This window comes from Excalfactoria chinensis, chromosome 1 (genome assembly GCF_039878825.1).
Source record: "Excalfactoria chinensis isolate bCotChi1 chromosome 1, bCotChi1.hap2, whole genome shotgun sequence".
In the NCBI taxonomy this organism is placed as follows: Eukaryota; Metazoa; Chordata; class Aves; order Galliformes; family Phasianidae; genus Excalfactoria; species Excalfactoria chinensis.
The window spans coordinates 34,013,798-34,035,127 of NC_092825.1; the positions used below are offsets into that span (position 1 = coordinate 34,013,798).

General features: G+C 40.5%; 1 protein-coding gene across 1 annotated transcript in view; it reads right to left on the reverse strand.

The window, feature by feature from the left end:
- Positions 1–370: 370 nt before the first annotated feature.
- Positions 371–21,330, reverse strand: part of PTPRR (protein tyrosine phosphatase receptor type R) — a 142,199-nt gene continuing 121,239 nt past the window's right edge. Inside the window, 5 exon segments of the mRNA XM_072358460.1 lie at positions 371–1,597; positions 7,644–7,757; positions 11,440–11,597; positions 12,754–12,864; positions 20,323–20,460. Of these exon segments, the coding sequence (XP_072214561.1) occupies positions 1,504–1,597; positions 7,644–7,757; positions 11,440–11,597; positions 12,754–12,864; positions 20,323–20,460 (615 nt within the window). The 3' untranslated portion in view covers positions 371–1,503.

A 21,330-nucleotide genomic window follows, 5' to 3' on the forward strand; every position in this document is an offset into this window, starting at 1 on the left:
GATTAAGTATTATCCAGGGAGTATGTACACGTTTTTGTAAGTATTTGTAATCAAGCAAAACCCTGATATTGATATTTCTAGCTCTACAAGTCCTAAAAAGTCAAGCAGAGATGGGGAGAAGAAGGAGGAGTGAAGGCAGGTTTCTCAGGTATGTACTGGGTCTTATATAAACTCCCCTGAGGATCAGGTGCTGCCGATTGTGCCTTCACCAGGTGATCCACTTTGCTCAACGTCAGTAGGATTTACTCTCCAGTGGTCTGAAGCCATGATGTGTATAACCAAACTGTACCGTACTCTGCCTGTTCTGGGGCGTACAACAGTATGCGCCAAATTACTCTAAGCAAAAAAAAAAACCAGAGACTTCAGTAAATATTTTATATCAAGTGTAATTTATTAGCAGTATGAAGCAAAGTCAACATCACTGCATTAAAAACTCATACCCTGTGAACAGACCTCCCAGTGTTGTAAGTCATAATGCCAACTTTGCTTTTCTCTGAAAAACAAATTCTTACTGAGCAGTAAGGAAACAGTCATAGCAGCACTTTCATTCCTGTATAACCTGTCATGGAACAGTCCATATCACTAAAGGCATCTATCTCTTACTGAAAGAGATAGTGCAGATAAAGAGTGTAAGCAAAAAATTCCATATTAATAAAAGACAAACAAATATTTAAAATCCTTACCATTTAGTATATGCTACAAAGTTTCTTTTAGAACTTGAAAGTAAAATGACTTACACAATTTACAAATACACTGGATTCAGGTCTGTAGCAGAAGCATGTTCTAGGACAGTCAACAGTACAGGGTAAACACATACACACTGAATAACAGACATTGTGCTCTGCAGCTGCTCTGTAAGACCTACAGTAAATACACATTTAATAGTTAATAGTATGAAGAACACATATTTCCATATAAAATATCAACTGCTTTTGAATATTTTCAAAAACAAGACTTAAAATTTTTTATCTCATCTTCTTTTTCTTCTTTTAAATCCATTATCGAACACTTGCAATTTTAGCAGCAAGGATATTATGTGGCCAAGAAACAAGCTCACCACATAATCAGTAATAGCACTTTACAGTACAGTTGACAGTCCATTCACAAGACATTTTGCAAACGTTAAAGCATTTATACACTTGAGAAACATTTCTTCAGTGGAAGTTTCTATGTCCAGTCGACTCCGGCAGTAGCACACACATACATTCCATATGGCAGATACCAGTATTACAGAATTAACCCACCTTTAGATATATATGTGAAAACCATGTGTAGTTTCAGTACAGTACCTTCTTTATAAATCATTTTTGGGAAGCTCACAATACATTCATATACAGTAAAGGTCCAGCAATCTTTGTACTCTTGCCAAACTGTCCACAATCCTTTCAGAAGCTGGCTTCAAAGCCGCTCTACCCACTGCAGTAAACTCCTTGAAGAAGCTGCTGGTAGGTAATGAAACGAATTACCTCAAGAGACAGACATTCGGTTTCGGCCTCCTTGTCTTCACTGGACAGCTTCTGCAGAAAGTCGGCTTTCATACAGACTTAGTGCGTGGTGCACAAATTCATACTGTTCACTGGTCTGAACCATTCCACCTCTGAAAAGAAAAGGCAGAGGAATGAAATTTGATTTGTTACAAATGCAACAACCTCCAGCCCCTGCCAGCTCCATGGCTAGATAAGGTCTCCTCTCAGTTTTTGACCTAGAGCTTACTTGTGCAAGAGGGAGATTTACCTACCCGGTTTCTTTATGACTTATGCCATCCAGCACACATATCGCATGAAATACTGCTGCTGATAATATCAAAGTAAGGACTAGAGAGGGAATCTGATGTTTTCATTGTTAAGACCTGTATTTCAAATACAACACATTCACAGAGAATTTTGCTCGGTCACTTGGGCATGGAGGGACAGATACATGGAATCTGCACTGCCATTGATGGAGCAAGGGAGTATGCAGCATCTGGCCTTTCATTTTTGTCCTTTAGTATAACTGTAACCTTCACTGACCCTCAGACTGCCTGTACAGAGAACAGCTCTTCCTGTCCTCTTTCTAACGCCTACAGTGCATCCTGTCTGAACAGCAGCCACCTAGGAAATTTTACAGCAGTGACTCATTTCAACACCAGCAATACAAAAGAGTTTAACCTGAGCACAAAAAGGGCTGGTTACAGTCAGACTGTATTAGATGCCTCCACTGAATACATTCAACTGCTAACAATTCCTTTTTTAGGTGGAACCATAAGGATCTAGTGTCACATGTCCAGTGCCAACTGCAGTAGGAAGGGGATGATGTCCTACAGAAGGTAGGTGCAATACTTAGTAAGAGCTATATTCAGTTCTGAAATTAAACTGAGCTTCATTCTGAAAGTACTAGGATCTTTCAAATCTCACTTCTCATCAAACAAAGGCTGCCAAGGTATTCAAAGCTACATGATCATCCTTAGGTTACCACAGAGAGGCTGCCTACTTCAGGGGGGATGAATGAGGTAAATGGCCCTAGGGGGAAGGATGACATTAAGGCATGTATTGTATTTGGCATAAGCTAAACCTTCACTAAAGCAATGAAAAGCAGAGAGGGATTCAGCTCCTGAGTGATGCAGAAGCCTGGTACCTTACAGCAGAAGCTCTGACAATCTCCCATGTGATCATTTCAGAGTCAGCAGCAGCAAAGGGGCGTACTGAGATAGAACCAGGTGAAAAATGGTAACAATGCCTTGGTAAATACTTTCCATTAGTATCAGATAAGTTCATCTGCTACCATAAGGTCCTTTTATTTTTCTCAGTGCCACTGGATGGCTAAATGGTTGTAGTAGCAAATACGATTAATTTAATACCTACTTCTATAGGAAAGTGACCAGCTGTCTCTGCTCCTCCAGTGTGCTCAGACAACTGTAAAACCCTTTTTAGTGAGCTGCATGTCTATTACGATATGTTGCTTTTAGGAATTAAATCACAAGTCTCCAAATTGTCCCATCCGCTGCAAAAAGCAGCAGCCTCTTTGCTTTGCCAATAAAGACATCCACAAATCCACAACTCTTGGCTGCCTGCTGTTTGCAGCCGCCCTCTCCTCCACGCTCATCTTCAGCCTGGAGATCCAGAAAAAGTCTAAAGGTGATGGGAGGGCTTTGTTCTGGTCCTCTGCACTGCCTGGCCTCCTTCCTTCCTATTCCTTCTGTGTCCTGCTCAGCCCTCACATCCCCTTCCCAGCCTGCTCTGTCCCTCTGCCAGAGCTCCCCCAGGACATGCTTTCAGGAGCGTGTTTCCCAGCTCCAGTCCACTGTAAGAAGGGGTGAAGGAAGGGAAAATGTCCAGGGACCAGCATGTGGCAGAAAGAGAAGGTTAAAACTGCCTTGGCTATACTAGGCCATTTGTGGAGGTGACCCCTCCGTCTACCTCTGTTGAAATGAAGTAACACTCAAAATCCCCAGGGCATACATAAGCCTGTGTGGGGCTGAGCATTTGCTCCATGCTTGTAAGCAACACTGAGCTGTCATGGTGCTTCCAAACCCTGTGTGGGCATAGCAATGTACATCCTTGCTGGCCAAGCCTTGGAGGTTCAGACAACTTGGTTTTGCCTATCACCTGGTGGACTCTCCCCCTTGTTCCTGTGAAGGGCTCATACTCAACATCAAGAAATTGTCTATCACCCTAAAACATCATTTCGTGCAAAATGCTGCATGAACAAGTTTTGTTTGGGTTGTTTTTTGTTTGTTTGTTTGTTTTTCAGGAGGAGATCTGCTCTAAGATAAAGTTTTCCTCTGCCATATCCCCTGAGCCCAGGAGGGCAAGACTCAAAGCTGCAGCACCTCTAGGCCTGCAGCCCTTGTCCTCTTCCAGACCACACTGTCAGCTCCCCCATGAGTTGCTCTCTGCTTCTCCAGGATGCACTGGGTTGGTGCTTGGAAGAAACAAACCCTGGTGTGCTGAGGACCTGGGGACTGCCATCGTGTTTGCCTTTGCAACCACAGCAGAGGGGAGGCTCTTGTTCACTACCATGTGGCTTGCTGTGAGTGCAGCTGGATGCAGTCTGCTCCAGAACGAATGTGATGTAAAGATTGGAATTTCTTTTCTTTCTTTTTTTTTTTTTTTTAAACCTGAGGTGATTAGTCAAAACACTTAAACAATGAATTGACGCACACTGGAAACTCTTTTCATCCTGTCTGAGGAGCCAAAAGCAAAATTATTGGACGTTATTCCAAGAATGTGCCTTTAAGGTTAAAGAATGTGCAGTTTCTCGATATCACAGAAAGCCTTGAAGATGCCTCACATCAAACATTTCCTGTTTCTGCGGCAAAACATAAAAAAAAATGAACTGGGAAAAAAAAAAAGAAAAGCTGAGCAGAGCTGAGCTAGTCTTCCTATGAAGCCACACGAATCATGGCTGTATCTTTATCCTGGGTCAAGTTTTTGAGTGGATGGAGCACTTCCTCATGTTAGCTCAGCACAGACGGTTGCTGAGAATCATAGAATCATAGAATCACCAAGGTTGGAAAAGACCTAAAAGATCATCCAATCCAACTGTTCACCTATTACTAATAGCTCCCAAGAGAGATCCTTTCACCCCTTATCCACCTTCTAAGTTATAGGAGCAGCTAAGACATACAGTGTTCTCCTATTGCTTGATTCTCTGGGTAGAAATCAGGCCATGGGCTCACATGGCAGAGAGGTCACATGAGTGGACACCACCAAATGTATTCATTCCATCAGCAGGTCTGCATTTGATTGGTGTAGCCCCAAGCATGAATGAACTTGATTGGGAACCTAGTGGAGATGAGGTATCAGAGACTAAATGATTCAGTGCACACATCAGGCAAGTTTCTAGCTGTCACACAGACAGATAAAACCATCATTTTATGTTTAAAGCTCTATTCTCTTTTGTGAGGGCTGTAAAAAAACAAATCTGTACAAAAAACAAATTGCAGCCTGCTGTTGCCCAGCACCATGAGGATGAGGGCCTCAGCTCTGTTCCTGCTCTGCTGCTTTGTGTGTTACAGTGATACTTGGCCGCACAATGAACCTCTCTGGTCTGGTTGGGCTGGGAGTGGCTAGTGTGGTCCGAGGGGTTGCTAAAGCTCTTCCTTAGCAAATCTTACCATAAGCTAACTGCCAGGTGAGTGAGAGCCGTCCTGCAATATGAGCAACTGGAAAAGGGAAAGGACAAAGAGCTTTTGGTGCAACTGAGTTTTGCCCATCACAAACTAAAGCACAAAAAAAATGTACTTTTTGTCTCAGGCAGTGCCTGGGAATATGAAAAAGTGAGAAGCCTTCACCAAGATCTCTGCAGTCAGTTCGTGTTTTCTGAAACTTGAAAAAATATGGAAAAGAACAAATCACTTAACATTTATAACAATCTCTGTGTCACTGAGATTGCTATGCTGAATGCTATTTATATTTGGGTCAGATTTCTATTCTCTTTCCAAGTTTATCATGGCTACTAATACATATAAGAAAGTTCATTGGCAAGATATACTTAACCAAAACATGTTGTTCAGTAATAATGTTGAAAATATGGAATATTATTTCTGTGGTTGAAATAATGACATGAACAATGATGTCACAGAGCAGAATTTGCTTCCATTTCTCTACATTGTAGTGGAAGAGCAATGAAAAAAGGTTATCTTATAACAGAAGTACTAAAATGAGGAAGAGCACTACAAGCCTTTTTAAAATAAGATGAGTAGATAATCAGGATGGAGTTAGAAGTTTGGAGCTGATAATTTAAAACAGAGTAAGCATTTTCTTTCCCCACTCATCTCTTCCATCTTCTCTGTTGCTGTGATTTCTAGGTCAGGAACTCCCCTTGGAGAATTTTACGCTTCGAGTGGTTCATGTTGCCCTGTAAGGATCACATTACAACCTCCACTGTGATGAAGACGTGTGGGAGGGTAAGGGCAGAGGAGGTGATGCATGAACACAGTCAGCTATATGGATTCTCATCCTTGTGCAGATTGTGGCTCAAGTTCAGCATTTCAGAATGCTTCAGAACACAAAAATCCTTAACTGTCCCTTTGACCTGAGCTCTTTTTCAGCATTTGCACTCCTTATGGGTTGCTTCCATTTAAAGAAGAAAAGTATGTCAGAAGCAGGTACAGTCATGCAAGGAGTTTATATGACCTGGTACATATGGCAGTCGTGAGACTTCTCTGTTCTTGGTGCAACCCTATTTGTTTACTTTATACAAAATCCTGTTTCTCTAGGCAGAATAAGAAAGAAAAGTACAACCAAACAAGCTGCTTGCATGGTACACAATACCCACATCCTCCTCTCCAACACAAATCTCTTTGGCCATGGTTTTACAAAACAAAGCATTCTACAACAATGCTGGCTTGCACTGCTCCTGCTCCCAAGCCCTACTCCCATGCTGTGAATTCAATCACAGGCTTGATCTGACTTCAAAAAATTCTGCAACATATGCCTTGCTGTTTTCTCAAACTGACTAACTTTGCCAGCCTAATTCAAAAGGAGTTCCAGCACAACGGAGGGAGCAGCAGCACCAGATTTGGCAGTCTTTGCTGTATGAAGAAGCTACACATTGAGTGAGCCTTGATGTCCTTGTCAGTTCGGGCTCAAAGACAATCTCTAGCCTCCAGACTGCCCTGTGTCTCCTGTGACCTAGTGGGGTGCTGCAGACAGCAGAAAGCTTCAGGAGGGAAAGAGAGGATGGCCAAGAGTCCAGCAACTGCAGTTGCTACCTCAGGAGAATTTCATTCAATAGAGTCTCAGCCAGTTTTACCCTGAAACAATATTCCTTTGTCAGGATCTAAATATGAAAGTTACTTCAAATATTCAGCTAGTGCTGTCACACCAGTTGGCAAAAGTGATGGCAGCCACTCTGTTCATGTAAAGCAGCATTCAGCTGTAAGGTGGCTTTTACAGTCATTACTGAAGAGCAAACCAGGCTCAGCCTGGCTCCTGCTGAATTCAGGACATAAACTGTGAAGAGCAGATGGGTTATAGTTCCTTCCCCCATGCTCTGGTATCTAGATGACATATACCCTTCAATAAGCTCTCTGTCCTTCAGAGAATGTCAGTGGTATAAGAGAAACAGCAGCAGGAACTCAAGTCCTGAAAGAGTTTGAATATAAAGGCAAAGAACTCTGTGTATGCCTAGAAAAAGTAGAAGAGCCTTCACAAAAGCTTGTTGTGTTGGACTAGTTCAGCTGATGGTGGGATGCAGAAGAAAATTGCCTTACAATCAGCAGGAGAAGCAGGTCAGCTGCTGATGTTGGATGTTGTGTTGAGGGACATGGTTTAGTGGAAGCTATTGGTAATAGGTGAACAGTTGGACTGGATGATCTTTTAGGTCTTTTCCAACCTTAGTGATTCTATGATTCTGTGATCCACAAGTCCAGCAGCTATCTGCAATTCTGAAGTTTTCCTCTGCATGTGTCAGACATTTAGTAATGTGAGCATTTAATTTTGGTGCCCATCAGGCTTTTTTGAAGACCTTTACTCTTGTATATCTCTTAACCCCTTGTAACAGGTTTCAGCTGTAGCACTGGCCACAAGACGCTTTCTGCAGAGATGCAGAAGACATCTGCTGTTTGAGCTTAACCTACAAATGCAGGAGAATTGAACTCATCCAGTGTAATTTTAAATAAATGCATGTCATTTGACTGATGTATGGTTCTGTGAACTCACCTGTCCACTCGTAACTGGCAGACAATGCTCAATGCATCTACAACTCCTTCTTCTTTCAACTGCTGACAACCAATGGCAGTGGCGATAAAACACCCAGTTCTTCCTATACCAGCACTGAAAAGAGAGAAGAATTTAATGAGTGAGGGGCGCAAACCGACTGAAGGAATTGATTGGAAAACACTACACAGTCATGAAAACACTAAATATGACATGTTAAATTTCTACAATCAACAGACTCCTAGCAAGGAACCTTGTTTTCATAGATAGAAATGAAAAGGTTGCACTCTTTCAGCTATCAATCTGTTGTGGGTAATTTGTGAAGTTTACACGCTTCCCATTTGCACACAAGTGTGTGGTTAGAAAAGCAGTCTCTGTTTATCATCACCAAGTCCAAATATTCTCTAGTACAGTGCAGGCACTGAGATGGGGAAAAAAAACCACCTTCAAGGTATAAGTCAAAGGAGTTCTACATTTGAACTCCTCAAGAACAGAGGAGTTCTGCTCCTCCTCTAACCGCAAGGGTAAAAGAACCAAGAACTATGCCAATGAAGTTAACATTCTCTCCTGTGATTCTGCAGGAGAGAAAAGGATTTAAAACCATAACTCCAGGTTTTACTGATGCCTGCTTGGAAACAGCCATTACAACCATTACGTTTTACTCCTTGAGCCCCCAGCACTTTTAAGAATTTCTTCCTTGACTATTGGCTTAAGGAACGTGGAAGTTAATGTGGAACTCAGTGCAGCTCTTCCCCTCCATGCTGCATGACAGGAAAATAGTTAAAGCATGGATTTGGGTTCAGGTCTCCATGCCTGGCTTTAGAGGAAGTACTTAGCCAGCTGGTGCTTTGCTTTCTTCATCTCTGCAATAGGTATGAATGGCACCTGACCCAGAAGAGCATTGCAAGCGTTATTTAAATTAAAGCCAGGAAGAATACACTGAGTGTCTTAGATGAAAGCTTGATATATATGAGTGCAAAGTGTTAGCAGACCCACACCCATTTGCTACAGCTGAAACAAATCACATCCTACTCACCACAAAATGAAAGATAGGAGTGCTTTAGGGATTCAAGAGAGAACACATCCCTCTGGAAGTGAGTATTTCCAAGAGGACTTAGCAGTGTTAAATATGTGAGGATATATAAGCCCATCATGAGAGGTTAATGAGAGGTAAATTTGGCAGCGTAAGAAAAGATCAAGTGAGCCAAAGTTCCTGAGCTGACAGCCTGTCTTCTTGGGCACTGGTATCTATGAGATGTACCAAAAACAAGGAGGACCGAGTTTATAAAGGGGGATTTGTAGACATCTGTCTGATGCATAGAGCTAACAAGTTTAAACAATTCAGATGTAAGTGAAATTGACTATAATAAGGAATTATTTCCCTTTTTTTTTTTTTTGGGGGGGGGGGTGGTGGTGGGGAGGATTAAGTGTTCTTGGATGAGTTCTTAGTAACTATTACACAAAAGGATTTTCTAATGCATTTTCCTCCTCAGGTCAGGCGTGCAGGTTCTATCTTGTTATACAGCTGTATTTCAGATAGAGCAAGATAAAAATGACACCATTTTTCACTTGCTCTACATTTCTTTCCTTGCACATCCAGATGATTTGGAGAGCTACTTTCTTTGAAGTATTTTCTGGCAAAAGATGTAGGAGTATGTTTCTATTTTTCCCTTCTTTATTATGAATTAAGGTGTAGTAGCTCATTCAATAATGACTGGTCAGTCAATTGGAAGTGCAGAATATTGGACTGTTAAACTTTTGGGATTAAGACACACAGGCAGTATGCATTTTCTAGAACATATTCATCTACCGAGGAAAGAAAATATAAAGTCTACATTGAAAAGAGTGTCGAATTTCTAAGCATGATGATTTTATTACTTATTTAAGAAACTCATGCAAGTTTTCCAGAATTACATTGTCTTCCTGGATGTAGAAAATTGGATTGCGGGACAAATTCTTGGTGAGGTTGGCTTCACTGAATAAATAGGCCTAAATTAGTTTCTAATTCTATTTCTTCTAATAATTTAGAGAAAAAAATCTTCTCTATCTAAAATATTTCAAAATAGATTTGTTCTCAAACCCCCTTGTTGTCACTGAACTGAAATTTATTTTGATGCGATGCTTATTGCGTGCTTTAAATGAATGACATGAAACAGGAAGCTAATATATCTTTCCAGTGGATGCCACTATGAAGACTGTCAAGGACTTAAAACTTTTTCCCTTTGGAAAATCTTTTATTTTTGGAGAATCAGATCTGCTGATTTCAAGGACCAAAACAAATGTTTACTCTTTTTTCATGTGTTTGCAGACCAGGAACTGCTTTGCTAAGATGATTAAAGTCCTCCTCATATCCCAAGACCTGAATGGACTCATCACTCAATTCTGTAAGACAGCACCCTGTGCTGATAGGCTATAAGAAGACACAGATATTTTTTCACCCATGTCATAATTCCCAGTTTTCAGAGATTATTAAGGCTCTTCTGTTTCAGATTAAGAATTGTGCTTGAGCTCGTCCTGTTATAATATATATTATGATATATGTTATGAAATAACTGAGAATGGTGCATTTGTATCTCAAGTCTGAGAAAGCGTGCACAGGCTCTGTAAGGCCTGGATGACCTCACCAGCAACTCAGAATAAAATGGAAGAAATGAGGTGACAAGAGGACGTGGTATGAGAGGCTTTATCCATTTTGTTGCCCATTGTGTAGTGAGTGCAGAGATAGTTGTGTTGTCACTGAACTATTAATTTTAATCAAGGATATAGATCTTCAATCACAAATAAATTCCTGTTCATAATTATAGGCCTTGCTGTCACATGTCTCACACTGGAAAGACACATTGTTCCTCTAAAGACATGACACCCTCAGTAGGGAAATGGGAACCTCATTGTCCATCCACAGATTTGTGCATTGTTTAGGAAAACTGCAATTCCTGATGAAAACAGCTGGATACAATTTAGGAAAGCTCCTATTCATCACACTCTGGATTTGCAAAATAATGTTCAAATCTGGCTTCCATTTCTCGACTCCAAAATACGGAGTTGAAAAGAAGTGGCTGAAGTTGAAAAGCTCAAGTTTTGATGGACTTGTAGGAATAAATGGTACTACCTCAGATGTAAGAGATGCATCATATCTATGAGACAAAGGAAGTAAGGAATCTCTGAATTCATTTTATTTTCTGTTTTGCTTCACCTATACTTTCCCACCAATATTTAAGCTTAGCCCTGCTTCCTACTACTTACTTTAGAACACAGGGCAATGAATCAACACCAAACAATAAAATGGAATGTCCTCGGTGTGATTACAAGGACACTGCAAGATGAGTTCACTATGGTTTGCGTTAGTAACACTCTTCGTTTGATAACCATCTGCCTTTGTGAAAAGGTTCACAAGTTTTAGTACTGTTGTGTTTTGGCCTGCAAACTTGTACCCAATGTCTGTATCTGTATCTTACATTTCATTCAACCAGTCACGGGGTGTTGCATCTGGCTTACGCTACGTCATAATGTAACAAGATAAAAAAGAAAGCAAACCATGAACATGAAACAGAAGCAAAATCATCTTTCCAGCTGGTCTTTCAAACACAGAATTAATTAGCAGGAATGGAGAATGGTTCAGAAAAGATTTGCTAGCAACAAGGGAATTCAATCCAAAATTCAGATAGGAGCCGAAAAAGTCAATTAGCATGAAGAGGATCTGGGGAATTTTTCTCTTCCTTAAATATGCTCTTTGTTTAGGAGAAGGACTGTTTGATGTGATTTTTCATGGCAGCTCTTGAAGAAAAAGGCTACAGATTACCTGCAGTGCACGACGATGGGCCCTCGGGCAGGTGCTTCCAGCCTGTCCTCCTCTACATCCAGCATCAGCTGCAGCAGTGGCTGGGCGCTGTCGGGGGTTTTGTGGTCAGGCCAGGACGTGTACCAGTAGTGTTTCACACTCCGGGACTGACTCCCTTGCTGGAAATAACATCAAAGTTCTTTATGCGCGCTTGTGGTCAGCAGTTCTTTTTATTTTTCTCAGTGTTATGGTAAAAATGTCAAGAGAGATTTAACAACTTGCTTTTATTGGACTGATGGGATACAACTGAGGGGAACAGACATGCTTCCAGGGACACAATTTTAAGCAAGGCTTGCACACTTGAAATCCTGGCTGTTTTTCCAGGCATGTAAGCCCTGCTGAGCCCATCTGACTATAGACAAGTTGGAGTTGTCAGAGGCCTGCATTGGGTCAGCAGTAAGGCTGATTTGGGCTTCTGATTCTCTCTAAATTATCAGTTTCTGCTACCTGTTAAGGACACTATCATAAAAGCCTGATACCAAAATTACAAGAGTATTCAAGCTAAAGGTGTCAAAGAATTGCCCTTCTATTAAGTCACCCAGTTTGCTCTCTGCTGGAGAGACTGATACTACTTCAACAAGCAAAGAAGGTAAATAAAAGCTATAGTAACTTGCATGCTTCCAACCTGGCAATATGACTTCGATCCACACCTCACAGCTTAAGCTGAGCCAAATCTCCCCCCAAATTTCCCATGTTAAGCAAATCTCCCCAGCTCATCACTTATTTATTATAAAGCTCTATCAGGAGGAGCTGGTGATGGAATCCCATAGCACGTAGGCATAATATAGGCAGTAACTTAGGATCATGGGAGCATCTGCCTTATTTTGCACACTTAATGTTTAGTCAGAGCCATGAAACTATGAAGTTTTCCTTATGAGCTCCTTATAGTTTTCATTTCTCAAATGGGCTATAGACGCACTCTACATATAACATGGACAGCTTACCATTTTTTGACTGATGCTGCACTAGTTCTTTCATTAACTAAGGTCCCTTTACTTCATCTTGGCAACACTAAAAGGGACTCAAAGCAAATTTAATTCAAGAGAGTGAAATCTGCACGTTTTTGAAGCCTTTTTTTCAATTGTCAGAATGATGCAAAGCAGCAATAGGATGTGTTCCACAGCTTTGGTCTCAATTATACCTTGCAGCTGTGCGCTTCACAGCTCAGTTACTTCTCTTGTAAAAATTTATGCTCTTTGAAAAAACAATTGGACTTTATTTGAAATTGAAAACATAAAGCATTAGGAACAATGCTTCTCAGATGCAGATTTTTACCTTTATTGTGAGCTGACGGACAGTATAGTTCTCACATTCTTGCACACTGTTAACAAGGACTTCAACCTTCCCATAGATTCCTCTTTTTTCTGGCCAATAGAGCACGCACTTCTGGAAAGCAAACATTGGTCTCGTCAAGAAACTAGATTCTGGAGACATATTAATTTTTACATAGAATTTCTTTGCCTCAAAATCACAGATGAATTCAACCAAAGCATTACTGATGGTAGAAGCATTCCTAAATAAGACATCGTGAGCTTCTTAATTAATGACTTAGGCCTGTTTTTCAGGATCTGAGTTTTCAAATATGAATCTCTATCGCTGAATGCTTACCACAGCTGGTTTTATTTTTAAAATCTCAGTGAGGTTCAATTGAAGGATCTATTCTATATATTCATAAATACAGGGTGATTTTTTCCCAAAACCTGAAGATATTATTAAGTTTACTGTTTCTAAACTGGATTTTCTCCCTAGTAAGAGGTTTAGAATGTATCCTGTCTTCACAAGGCTCTTTATCCTGTTTATTCTCCTGAACCATGATAAAGCAAAGCGTGCAGATATGCCCTAAGTGCTCACTGAATTCAGCCATACGTGTTAAAGTGTTTCGCCTGAGTTGTCTATCACATTGCTATCATACATGGAACAGTCACAGTTACACAAAATTATACTGAGAATTCTTAATGACTCAGTAGTGTTGTATTATTTCAGCAATGTATCTGACAAGAGTCCCCTGAAAAAATGATGAAATAGCACCTACAGAGGGAACGTTATTTTTTCCCCTGCAATAGTTAATTTACAGATCAATGTAACTGCATATTCATTTCCAATGAAGCATCACTATGCTTGAAAGCAAATATCCCCGTCGTTTAAATACTTCCTTAAAAACAGATGCTCACTAACTCATGGGTATAAGGTGTGTGAGAGCCACATATGTTGAAATAATGCTCATTTGTTAAATTAAAACATGTCATTCTCTTTAATATCCAAACATTCTCTTTAATATCCAAAACAGGCTAATAAAACAACAACAACAACAAAAGCCCCAACACTGAGAGAACAGACAGTCCTACAAGAACAGGAATCCCTAAAATGACTTGTTTGCATTTCCTCAAAAACACCTGCTGAAGGAACAGTAGCTCACACCACACAGCAAAATGGTACAATCTCTTTGGTGTAATCAATTGCCATAAAACACAGCTTCCAGTAAACTCTGCTAAAAATGAGCCAGAAACATGTTCGGTTGTGTTCAAAGTAAATGCCAGGCTTTACCTCCAGGTGTGATCTTTTAGCTGCTGCTGACCCCACCAGCTGATAGAACCAAACGCAAACATCCCTGCTGTATAAATACTTCTCTAAAAATAGATGCCCATTACCTTCAGAGCGCAAGGTGTGTGACAGCCACATTTTCTGAGATAAAGCTGGCCAATCTGGCTGGTTTCGATCAAATCAGAGAGTTTCATTCAAATGGAGAGTTACTCGAACATCTCAAAATCGGTGTCTCCCCAAGGACACCAAGAATGGCAATAAAATACTCAGAAAACTATGAAAAGAAAACGTTCACCAGTTCCACAATCGCCCCATGTGACACACAGCTATTATCATCCGTGAGATCTGCAATTCATGCCCCTCCCTGGGAGTGTAGTTTTCAGTGCTAATATGGGAAAAGGTCTAAACACACAATTGTACCCTGACAATCAACAATAGTTCAGTCAACCCCTGAGACTTCTTGATAAATGAAAGTATGCAATGCGCACTGCAAAGCCTTCAGGCTGCCCTGACGTTTTTCTTGACTCTTTCCCAGAACTGTAATTGGCAACTTGTGCTGGGTGGACAATGAAATGGGACTGTCCATTAAAATAACTTTCATTTAACAGCCCATCTGCATTTACTGAGATACAATGGATTATTTTTAACACAGTCTCCACGCAGTTTATTAAAGTCCTGTTTGTTACTGCTTTAACAAATAGCTTGGAAATAGAGCTGGGACCAGATATGTTAGGCAGCTATGAGGGAAATTAACATTTTTGAAGGTTCATTTTAATAAAGGGATAAAGGTGAAGGTGGGAGGGATGAATATACCAGATAGACAGAAAATAATATAGAAAATCCCAGGAGCATAAGAAAAAAACACACGTTGCCTCAAGCTATTACTTGAACCTAAAAGGAAATTCCACTGGTCCCAGGTCAGTATATTTTAGACCTGGCCAAAAGCCAAACACAGTGGTTAAGAAGGCTGTTCCCTCACCTCGTGTCTACAGTCAGTAAATGCTCATTGCCTAGTACATATACCTGAAAAATGGAAGAATTCACTTGCTCTTATCATCAGGTAGTCCCCACTTTTTATTTGCTTATTTATCTTTTTGCTGGTCCTGTTCCTTGCTGATCGTTCGGGCATCTTAGCATTCCTTTAAGCACGTTCATCCATCACAGCACTTTCTAAATAGGTCACAGATTTTGTGAGCTTGGGGTTGAATTCTCTATGCAGTCAGAAAACACATAAGAGCTATGAGGAAGATATTTTAAAAGAAGCTTAAGCTAGAAAAAAACATCCTCAGCCAGCTCACATGCCAGCAAAAAGCTGGGATTCTTCTTTCTTCTTGTAGAAAATCTCACCTGCCAACCATCTTTCAAATTCTCCCTCAGGACATGATTGCACTGAGTAGCAATCTGCTGGTACTCTCAGCTAATGATGATTTATTTCTGACCTGGTGCCTGACCCTGGCACATTCCCTGGTCAGAACAGGAAGTTCATACAACAAACAGAATCTCACATGACTTTTAATTTATTTTGGTCTTTTTCCTGATCACCGTGATAGGGCTGTAAGTTTTGGTTCTCTTCATCCCCTGCTCTGCCTCCTTGTATCCCAGCCCTGCTGGGTGCTGGGCTTCATGTATCAGCTATGGAGGTGGATCTCTATGACTGAATGGGACCCGACTCTGCCTCAGATCAAGACTGACACCAACTATTTGCTGCTGTCAGCCTGTGATGAGGACCATGGGATTTTAAACTTGTCAGAAAGTGATTCTCTGGCAGTCTGGTTCCCTTAGCTCTGCTGAATGGAGAAAAGATTGCTCAGCTGATGGATTATTTACTTGCTTTACTTTATCTGCATCTGAACTCTGTGAACAAAATTACTTTAACAACTCTCAGACATTTGTGAAGGTGCTTTCCTTCAGCTTCAGTTCTTACCCTGCTTATTTTTCTTTAAAGCTCTGCCAAGAAATGTACACATTAACAACTTCAATCACCAGACAAACACACAACACTAGTGAATAATTAGAGGAAAGCTTCAGTTCCAGAATCCCTTTTTACTCCTGCGCTCTATTTACTTCCAGCAACTCAAGCATGAGAGGTGTACTTTAGGAGGGATTGCAGGATTTGCATTTATATACAAAAATCCTCAATGTTAGGACCTAATCTTCTTAAGTTTTTCCAAAACCTGAGACATCTCAATGGTGCCAATACTCAACTTAAGACTAATCTTTAAAGATGCTTATGTGAACTCTGCAAAAAGTACGATTTTTGTTATGAGTAGATAAGAGTGCCTATAGGCTAAGAGAAAAACATTACAGCAACCGTGGTATGAGCTTTAAATAGTGAGTTAACAAGATTGTCCTAGATAATTACTGACAATAAGATTTCCGTAATATGAGTAGAATAAACATGCATTGTTTAATGCATCTCTCAGTACTAGTCCTTGATTCTTGCAGAATGCTGCAAAGTACCTTTTATTTATGCTTGCCAAAATATGTTTCCTGATTTACAAGTATGCTTTAAAGTAAACAAGATGCATATTATCTGTGAGATACATAGCATGACTGTGGTTCCATTGCTCTGTTGTCTTGAATAAAGAGTCAATAATATCTGAAATTCACATGAGTCTTGTTGATTAAACTTTGTAAGAACATGTCTCAACACGTTATTAGAGGATTAGAGATGACAACCTTTTGTGGGTCATTAACTCAGTCAGAAAGAGGCGGAATTGTCCTCTGGAGGTTTCTACTGCTCTTTCCAGATCTGGTGCCCGCAACACAAGTAGGACATGGAGCTGTTGGAGCTGGTCCAGAGGACAGCCACAAAGATGATCAGAGGGCTGGAGCACCTCCTCTATGAGGATAAGCTGAGAAAGCTAGGGCTCTTCAGCCTGGAGAAGAGAAAGCTCCTAGATCTCTTAGTGGACTTCCAGAACCTGAAAGAGGTCTACATGAAGTCTAGGGAGGATCTTTATATAAGGGCATGTAGCGACAGGACAAGAAGGAACGGTTTTAAACTGGAAGAGGGTAGATTTAAACTAGATATCAGGAATAAATTGTTTACTGGGAGGGTGGCGAGACACTGGAACAGGCTGCCCAGTGAGGCTGTGGATGCCCCCTTACTGGAAGCACTCCAAGGCCAGACTGGATGGGGCTGTGAGCAACCTGATCTAGAGGGAGGTGTCCCTGTCTATAGCAGGGGATTGGAATCAGAGGATCCTAAAGGTCTCTTCCAACTCAAATCATTCTGTGGTTCAGTGAGGTCACCCAGATTAGTTGAGATATATTTTCTTTCATGTTAATCCTAAAACTAGAGTTTGGAATTCCAAGGTTTTTTGATTATTGTTCAAATGGAAGTTCTCCATTATGAAGGCAGGCTTAAAGAGCTGGGGCCTTTTAGCCTGGAGGAGGCTTTGGGAAGACCAGACAGTGGTCTTCCAATATCTAAATAGTTGCTTTGAGAAGGAAGGGGACACATCTTCGCACTATCTCTTGTGATAAGACAAGAGGAAATGGTTTCAGACTAAAAGAGGGGGGTTTCAGATTGGATATAAGGAAGAAGTTTTTTACAGTAAGTGTGGTGAGGCACTGGAACAAGTTGCCCAGAGAAGTGATGGATGCCACATCATTGGAGACACTCAGCATTAAGCTGGACTGAGCTCTGAGTAACTTGGTTTAGCTGTAGATGTCCCTGTTCATTGCAGGGAGTTTGACTAGATGGCCTTTAAGGGTTCTTTCTAAGGCAAAACTATGATTCTTGGGCTGTGAACTCTCCTTGGACAGGCAGATTTCCAGCCTGTTTGGATACTGTGTACACTTGAGTAAAAGTTTCACAGAATCTGTTTAAAAAGCCACAGACATGGTTTATTTAGTATAGTTTTTGCTTACGAATCAATTTCCATTTTTCACAAGAGTTCAAAATGAAAAAGAATGCAACCAATAATTTTGTGCTCCATGTTTCCTAACACAGCTAAAATATAATAAATATTTTGCTTAACGCAAATTTATTCAAATTATATTTTCATCCATTTTACATAAAAATCTTATCGCAGTGAGTCTTAACCACTTTTCATTTCAAAAAGGAACTAACCCCATTGGAATCTGTGTTTATAACCATTTCACACAATTCCCCTTCCTATGGCAGATTCATAACCTTGGTGTATTCAACTAGGGCATTAATGTCCCAAATAATTATATTTATACTAAGGACATGACTTTATTGACAAGCTTACTGTTTTTCATGCGTATTTTGTTTCATTTGAGGGCTCCCTCTTTGTACATTAGTTAGAACATTCTAGTACGTTATAGCTGAAAAGGATGTTGAATGACAGATCAACTGAGGAATGGGTCCTATACCTATGAATCTGATCTGGACCTTTGTACAGGGCAATACGCAGAAAAGCACATGAACATGCTTTCAAGTATGAAGGCATTTGTATGTGTGAATATTACAAATGCAGCTCCCAGAAAATGAGAGGAATACAGCAGACAAAAGTAACAATCAAGTGCTATTATATTAATTAACTTTTGTTCTCGCCCTCTCCATAGGCAGCTAATGCTTTAACAGTTAAATGAATGCGGTTGAGCTTAGCAGTTAGCCAAGCTGTCTTCTTTTCAATAGCAAATCAAGGCCTCAGGATGAACGCACTAATGGTGGGAGAGTTCCTTAAGGTTTCTAGACAGGGCAGGACAGCTTGTGCAAACACAGCTTCTCTGTATAGCCTGGGAACTACTTGAGATTCTACCCCCTCTTTCTATTAGGAGGAAATGACCGCTGGCAGGCCACAACAATGCGGATAAACACCAGAGCTGAGAGACTGCGTAACTCAGGTAAACACAGGGCTTCCTGACACGTTGGAAATCACTGAGCATTTCTTTCAAGTCATTCTTCTTACACAGTGTCAGATGTGACTGTTTAAACAGTCAGCATTTCCTCAGTGAAATACTTATTCTTTTGAGCAGTTTGGTTGGGGTAAGCTTCCTACATTTTCAGAAGTAATCCTTTTAATGTAGGCTTCTGGGGACTGGTATGAAAAGTCTAGTTCAAAACAGCACCTGTTTTGGAAATAAATCTCTGGATGTTTTCCTGTACCAATCTACATTTTATACATAACTTTCTTAAAATCATCTGGATTTAAGTCCACTTCATGTTAGAAGGCCAAAGTCATTGCGACAAAGAGTCAAACAGTGGTCAAATGCAGAAGGAAGGAACAGTACGTCAACCAAGTCCACCTTTAAACTGAGCAGTGACTCTGTGGTATGGAAATGCACATACAATCTTGGTCCCCTGATCACTGAGACTGGGAACTTTGTCTGACAAATATCCGATTCTCTGCCATCACACTCAACTGAATTTAAAGTGCAGGATGGTGAGTAAGGCAGAGGCAACATGACCCTTGTACTTACCTGAAAACATGCTGAAACATGGTAGAGACACCTACCTGGAGTAGGGAAGAGTCATCTATCAGTTTGGACACAAGAAAGAAGGTGAACTCTTTTACACCTGTCTCACTTCTGTCCACAAGCCCTATAAATCACTTCTGTAGCATTCAAACCCTCAAAATAGAGCTTTCTTTTGTCAAGAACTCTCCAAATCACAGGAGAGTGGTATTTGTTCTCCATGTATGGCACTACCAAGTAAAGTCTGGCAAAAATGTACACAAATACTAGATAAAGCTATTAAAGATATAGTTGAGAATCAGTCTGAAAGTCGCTGGATGTATACCAGGCAGCTATATGGCCGTTAGCCATTAAAATGCAATTGTCACTAGCAATTGGTGCTAGGGTAAAGATCCATATATTTCCATTCCAGTTCAATCTCGCCATGGTGTTGGCATTAGGGACACCAAATCATACTTTTGGGACAATCTAGATGATTTGCAGTATGTGGAGCTGATTAAAAAACTGTTATTGTAACAAAGAGTAAACTTCAACCACACCAGGAAACCTCTAATTGTAATACTACCCATTAGTACATCTATTCTTTACATAACAGAAAGCAACTAGCAAGAAGTCCAGAGGTGGCCAACAAGTAAACAAGGTGTTTATTTCCTAATAAATTATGAACCCGACAGCATAGGTTTCAAAAATGTAATTTATGTTTTTTTTTATGTTTGTTTGTTTTTTAATGTCTCTTCTGATGGCTACACAATTGCAACCAGTGGGTCTGAGAACACTGACACTGTTTTTTACGTTGCCCATCACTGGAGTATTTGAGAGCTGGTTATCTGCTGGTTTTCTTTTAAATCTGCTAAGGTTCATTCTACAGCATGCAGCACCATTGGAAAGATTTCTTGGTTCGGCTAGTTGTCATACCTCATTTTTTTCTTTCAGCTTTGTGATCATAACAATGACAGGGCTGTCCTCTTGCCAAACCATCTGCCAGAAGTCATTCACGGTATTAATCATGGGTCCCTGCGTTGCAATGAATGCCTTCTCTTTACCTCCATATCCCTGGTTTAGAAACAGGCACAAAAGCGTTTACTTAAAATTCATGTTTGTCAGTCAAAGTCACAGGTGAATATTCTAAGCAGAAAGAAGAATCTGGAATTAAAAAAAAAAACAACACACCAAAACACCCAAAAAATTATTTGAGCTGAAAGCAATAAGAGTAACAGTAGAGCAGATCAGAAATTTTTCAGTAGAACAGTTTTTCCTCTGGAGCTACCAATTCAATGAACTGAAATGATCCCAAGCATACATCAGTCCCTCTCAAATCTCCCTTCTTTCTTGGCTTCTTCTAGCTTACTCTGTTCTGCAAGGTATTGGAGGTTTCTATCATCCAGTGGTCCCTTCAGTGCACGATTTATACTGCTGCAGTGTTTGCAAGATAGTTTACAGTCAAGATGCCATTTTTAAAAAAGGAGAAAAATAAAACTGTGTTTTTCTGAAGATTCATGACAGGAAAAAAAGATTAAATCCATGACTGTTTGTAGAGGTAAAGACTGTTCACTGCATCTTTGCTAAGGAAGGAGTACATTTATGAAACCTTACATCAGCGCAGGGAGTGCTGAGACACACAAAGAAGGGCTGTGTAAGCAGTGCAGAAGCAGAAGGGAAGGAAAGGCAGAAAGAAATAGGAAAAAAAAAAGAGAGTGGGGTTTTTTTGGGTGAAAAGGAGAACTTGTGAGTTTAGGCAGCAGCAGAATGCCCAACAGCAGTGCAGATTAATGGCAGTCTGAAGGGAATGAATGAATGGAGAACTGCTTGAGGTGGTATGCAGCCCTTCAACCACAGGTATTCCTTTTGGGTGGCTTTCTCCCTGCTCACACTCTTCTGCACTGTTATCCACTGTATGGAACAACGGGATAGATCCTCAACTGG